We start from the raw sequence: 5,370 nt of genomic DNA, 5'->3' as shown, positions 1-5,370 counted from the left end.
CGCACTCCTCTCCAATACCTCCTCGCACGCCTCTCCAATACCTCCTCGCACTCCTCTCCAATACCTCCTCGCACTCCTCTCTAATAACTCCTCGCATTCCTCTCCAATACCTCCTCGCATTCCTCTCCAATACCTCCTCACACTCCTCTCCAATACCTCCTCGCACTCCTCTCCAATACCTCCTCGCACTCCTCTCCAATACCTCCTCGCACTCCTCTCCAATACCCCCTCGCACTCCTCTCCAATACCTCCTTGCACTCCTCTCCAATACCTCCTCACACGCCTCTCCAATACCTCCTCGCACTCCTCTCCAATACCTCCTCGCACTCCTCTCCAATACCTCCTCGCACTCCTCTCCAATGCCTCCTCGCACTCCTCTCCAATACCTCCTCACACTCCTCTACAACCCCTCGCACTCCTCTCCAATACCTCCTCACACTCCTCTACAACCCCTCACACTCCTCGCCAACCCCTATTGCCAAACCTATTTAAAGTGTATGCGCACATAACTAATTAAAAAAAACGAAGACATATCTCTCGGTAATTTCCTGAAACATATTTTACTTCCGGATAATAATGTTGAATGAAATAAGAAAGAACGCAGATATATATGTCGTTTTTGTGCCGACTCTCATAAAACGTAAAAGTAATATATCTTCACGAAAAGAAAAAGCGAATTTTTAATATATGTCGACATTTTCCCCAACTGTTATTTTAGGCGGTGTATTTTTGTGTATCATCATGGCGCGATTTTTATAAATATATCTCAGCAATTTCCCGTGCGTGCGTGAATGTTCTCAATTATTTCTGACACCGAGTCTAAAACCATCGATAAAAATTAAATCAGATGGTGAATTCGATAAAATGGGCGTTTAGTTTACAGGCCTTTGAGAAATCATTTCGTTCTATAAACGGAAACTTTCTTGGGATTCTCTTCCCGTTTTTTTTCAACCGAGTCTAACACTATGTTAGCGACTGTTAAAAATGAAATGATATATCGAATTAGAATTGAAATAAACCTGTGTGAGAGAGAAAGACAGCACGGCCTAACTAAACAGGCCTCAAAGCTATTCGAGTTAATAAAATGGTGGATATTTGTTTACATGAAGCCTCTCCAAGAATGGGTGGAGCTATGGGTGGAGCTACTCTGCAAACCGAGTAAGCCACACCTCCGGACAGACGTCCAACAGAATCACCTTCGCCTTTTATAATATATATATATATATATATATATATATATATATATATATATATATATATATATATATATATATATATATATATATATATATATAAATATATATATATAATGTGTTTATATTTCAATAGAATGGTCGTGTGTGTGTTCAATGTCTGCACCTTATAAACACATTCGTGAAATCATGCTGCTCTGCGGTGCATGCTTTCACTGCGATACCTAATGAAGTTTGCTCAAGCAAATATTTTTCTTTCCTTTCCCCAAGTCCGACGTTTTTATACCACATGTTATTCTTCACAACAACTCATCCTGCAATCCATTTTGCACACACTTACTCTAAACTGATTGCTCCTTGGCACACGAAAACTCACAGAGATTTCCAGTGCCCTTCGCCCCAATGTTAAACACTGGCGTCAGACGGTGCAGGGATTTGCAAAACTGGCCATTTGCCAAATATATCTGTTAAAAAATCTCTCCAAGCAGCCTTTTCTCTTCAAGGACATTGATTGCTCACCTATGCAATGCTCCATCTTGTGTCAAACCGTCACCAAATTGCTTTCTGTCATGGGGACGTTTCTCCATTAGTGGGCAATGACACTCGCTTCTCGGTCTGTCATTCATTTTCAAGAGCTGTTGGTAATTTATGTGATATCAGCCTCGCCCTCTTACCTTAATCCATCCCTCCATCTACCGCCCCACCCATCCGCCTTCCTCTCCCCCCAACCCTGTCTGTGACAATTTTATAACTAATTTGACATCTGTTTTCGACATGACCATATCAAAGTTAATGTAACATTTACGGATTTGCCTGAGAATGGAAATAAAAAAACAAATGATGTTTTGCAAAGTTGACAATGATGTATTGCGATGTCTGCTTTGAAATTGTTATTTGCTATGCTCGATCAGGTTGCCTTCTCAATTATTAACTCATTTGTCTACAGGAATCTGTCTTAGCCCTTTGGGTTCAATTCAGCGATGCGACAACCACTCCACTCGAGCTGTATCCTCGCGAGAGCTACCATCTGGAGGTTGATGGCCCAGTGCTGAAAAACAGAGGCACCGATACGGCCTGGCCTCGCATACAACCATCCGTCATTGTGAAACCTTCACCAGAAGCTCGTGTGCGCCTTTTTGGTGCATGTCGTAAAATCTGGAGTCAGGGGCCACTGGCTTCCGGTACTGCTAAAGTAGTAGGACAACCCCAAATCGGCTCCCGACAGGCATCGGCTGTGCCTGATGCTCCCATGCCTGGAGGCCCTGGAGGCTTGGCAAGTATACCTCCAGCAAGAGCAGGTGGAATGCGCTTGGAACCAACCACTCAGCCTATCACACCTACTGATAACGACCACAGTGATAAAGAAGGCCAGATTATGATTACCAGGAGTAGCAGTGATGACCTTTCTACAATCAGGCCATCCACCGGCCTTCCAGTTGCTCCCTCCATCAGTGACCTCCAGGCTGGCGTGCTCACCTTCTTAGCTGCATTTGGTCTTGCATTGGCCCTCTTTGCGGCAAACTGTGCCATAATGGTGGCCCGACGACGACGACTGAAAGCGGCTGCACCGCCCGCACAACCCGAGGAGGTCGCAGCCCGCGAATGGCATCGTAATGCAACGTCGCCTTGTGTGGAACTTCCACGATCAGTCACGCATCTGGGAGATAAACGCGAGCCTCTGCTCCATGAGGCCGTTGTGACGGGGAGTGGACATCGCAAAAGGGTCACTTTTGCATCAGTCGCGACTGTGCACAGTTCAGCCGAGGTAGGTATTGATGTCATAAAATCTGCAAGAGATGGGAAAGGAAGTGGAGGAGGAATGGCGATGGGGGGAAGAGGTCCTCACCGGCTTTGATAGAAAGCATTAAAAGTCAAAAGTAAATATTAAACCCGTCGTTATAAAGTCCATGTTCTCTGCTTGAACGCATATTGTGCCAAGTGATGATGTGCCATTTTCTCCCCTACCCTAAAATAATGTGTGCCGGTTTCTCCGGGGGAGGCTTAGTGTCAGCGCCACACACATCATCCGGGCCATATTAGCACACAAAATTGAGTTTTCACCGATAAGAATCTGCCATGAAAGCAAACGCCTCGTGAACTAATCTTCAGCCTCCTTTTCTTCAACCCATGCCACCTCCGATGCACTAAGCCAATCGCATCATCCTTCAAATTGATTGCCCTAGCTTTAGTCCCTCTATAAAAGGCTCCACCATTAGCTCAGAATGAAAAGTTATGCCAGGGGTGTTGAGGACATGAAATATTGCATGATGGCGTTAAATGTGCAAATGTGTGCGATTGTGTACGAGTTCATTTTTTTCTGTGTTTGTCTCCAAAGGTGCAGCGAGCGATACCGCAGGAATGGATCAGCATGGAAACGGTCTCAGATTTGGCCTGAACACCACCAGCTGCAGGCTAGCCTAATGCGCGAAATCCACGACGAGAAAACGAGAAAAATTCACAGCCGAGGTTTATCTGTGCAACCAGTTGCCATTCGCGGCCTAAGAACCACGGCAAAAATCTTAGTACAAAACCAGGTGTGCGTGTCTGGGTTTTGGTTCTGTTGCACGATCCGAGGTTACATGGTTCCTTCGTGATGAGGGAACCTAATAGTTGTCACTGAAGCTTGGAGACTCTTCCAACTGAGTGCTGGAGTGTGCACACTAAAGGGACCTGTGGTCTTCATGAAGACAACTTTACAAAAAAAAAAAAAAAGTATGTTCATGGTAAAGGGTGAAAATAAAAACTGTTGGACCTGGTAGATATCTGGAATAACCAGAGGCATACCCAGATTTAACATCTTCAGCATGTGAGAACGGACAAGGAAAGCCTGGGTAAAACTGACGCAAAACCTCTTCACTCTTTCTCTCTCTTTCTCTCAGAAGATCGAGGCTCTAGTCAAAACAGGGTGGAGGTGGAGAACGGGATGAGCTGACAGTATGGCAGCGGGGCAGCTCATTGGCATAACAAGCAAGGGAATGAACGACCAGGAAACGAGGAGAGAAATAAGGGAAAGAGACGCAATAACCGGCAAATAAGAGGGTTGGGTTAAGAAGGGTAAATGCGGGTAATAAAGATCATGGGTCAGGATGGGGGATGACACGAGATGGTGGTGCACCATCTGCTTGAAGTTTCGGAAGCAAGAGAGGGATTGAGCAACTCTTCAGGAAGACAGGTCCACAAACAGGAGTGGTGAGGAGTGAAAGAGTTGAGGTTTGCAGTCAGTGAGCAGAACGTTTTCCAATGAGGTTGGAAAAGATGATTTGGAGGTAAACGTTGCACTGCGGTCAAGAGAAGAGAAGAGATTAATAGAAGTAGTTTTTGTAGAAACCAACAACTTGTTGCTTCCTCGAAAACAACAACCTCCCGAATGGGTTGGGGGAAGCCAAGAAACGAGTAAATTACCTATCGAGAGGGATCAAAAACGTTTGTATGTAAAGAAGTTTATTTTGTGGAATGATTGGAATTCCAGTTGTTTATGCGGGAGATGGATTCATCAAACCTGCACCTCAAAGTACGATATCTTTACCACAACGCAAGCTGATCCTATAATAACTAGTACGCCCTAGTAGAACAACCAGCAGCCTTTGCTCGAGAAATGATCCCACGTGTGCTCGGGACAGCAGGTGTGTTTACTGCGAGGAGCTTGTATGGTTCTTCTTAGCACTACACGTTCCACGCGTTTGGCTTCCGCAAGTTCCGCCGATGTAGACAAAGAGGATGTCATCAAATTCCCAGAAGGTGGAACGTTTTATAGGATGGACAAGGACCGAGTATCCGCGGGCCCCAGCATAAATGGTGTGAATCTGTTGTAATAAAATCTCAACATTCTTTTAACCGCTGTGCTTCAACTTTCTGTCCGATCGGAATCTTTAACCGTGGATAACTCTGCGGATTTTGAAACATCACGAATACCAGAAGTAATCTTCTGATAAGATATTTGCTATTTTTATTGTTCTTAAATACTACATGTTGATTTGAAAAGTGTCTTAAAGACTTTAAAATATCGATCCCACTTATCATCGTCGACAACAACAGGCAAAGCTGGTTTTTGCACAACTTCTCACCGAAGAGACCATGAAGCCAGGAAGGAGTTTTTCACAAATTGTTGGTTCTTTGTCCCATCGTGAATGTATGGCACTCACGTCATAAGATGCATTTGTTTAACGAAACTATTCCC

The 5,370-nt window shown here is 44.7% G+C and overlaps 1 protein-coding gene across 1 annotated transcript in view; it reads left to right on the top strand.

The window, feature by feature from the left end:
* LOC137439216 (uncharacterized) overlaps positions 1 to 5,025 on the top strand; it is a 340,252-nt gene extending 335,227 nt beyond the window's left edge. Inside the window, exons 7-8 of the mRNA XM_068134947.2 lie at positions 2,140 to 2,958; positions 3,529 to 5,025. Of these exons, the coding sequence (XP_067991048.2) occupies positions 2,140 to 2,958; positions 3,529 to 3,588 (879 nt within the window). The 3' untranslated portion in view covers positions 3,589 to 5,025. The remainder of the gene's footprint in view (positions 1 to 2,139; positions 2,959 to 3,528) is intronic.
* The last annotated feature ends 345 nt before the right edge of the window (positions 5,026 to 5,370 follow it).

This window comes from Myxine glutinosa, chromosome 14 (genome assembly GCF_964187855.1).
Source record: "Myxine glutinosa chromosome 14, kmMyxGlut1.1, whole genome shotgun sequence".
NCBI lineage: Eukaryota > Metazoa > Chordata > Myxini > Myxiniformes > Myxinidae > Myxine > Myxine glutinosa.
This window is presented reverse-complemented; position numbering and strand designations above follow the sequence as displayed.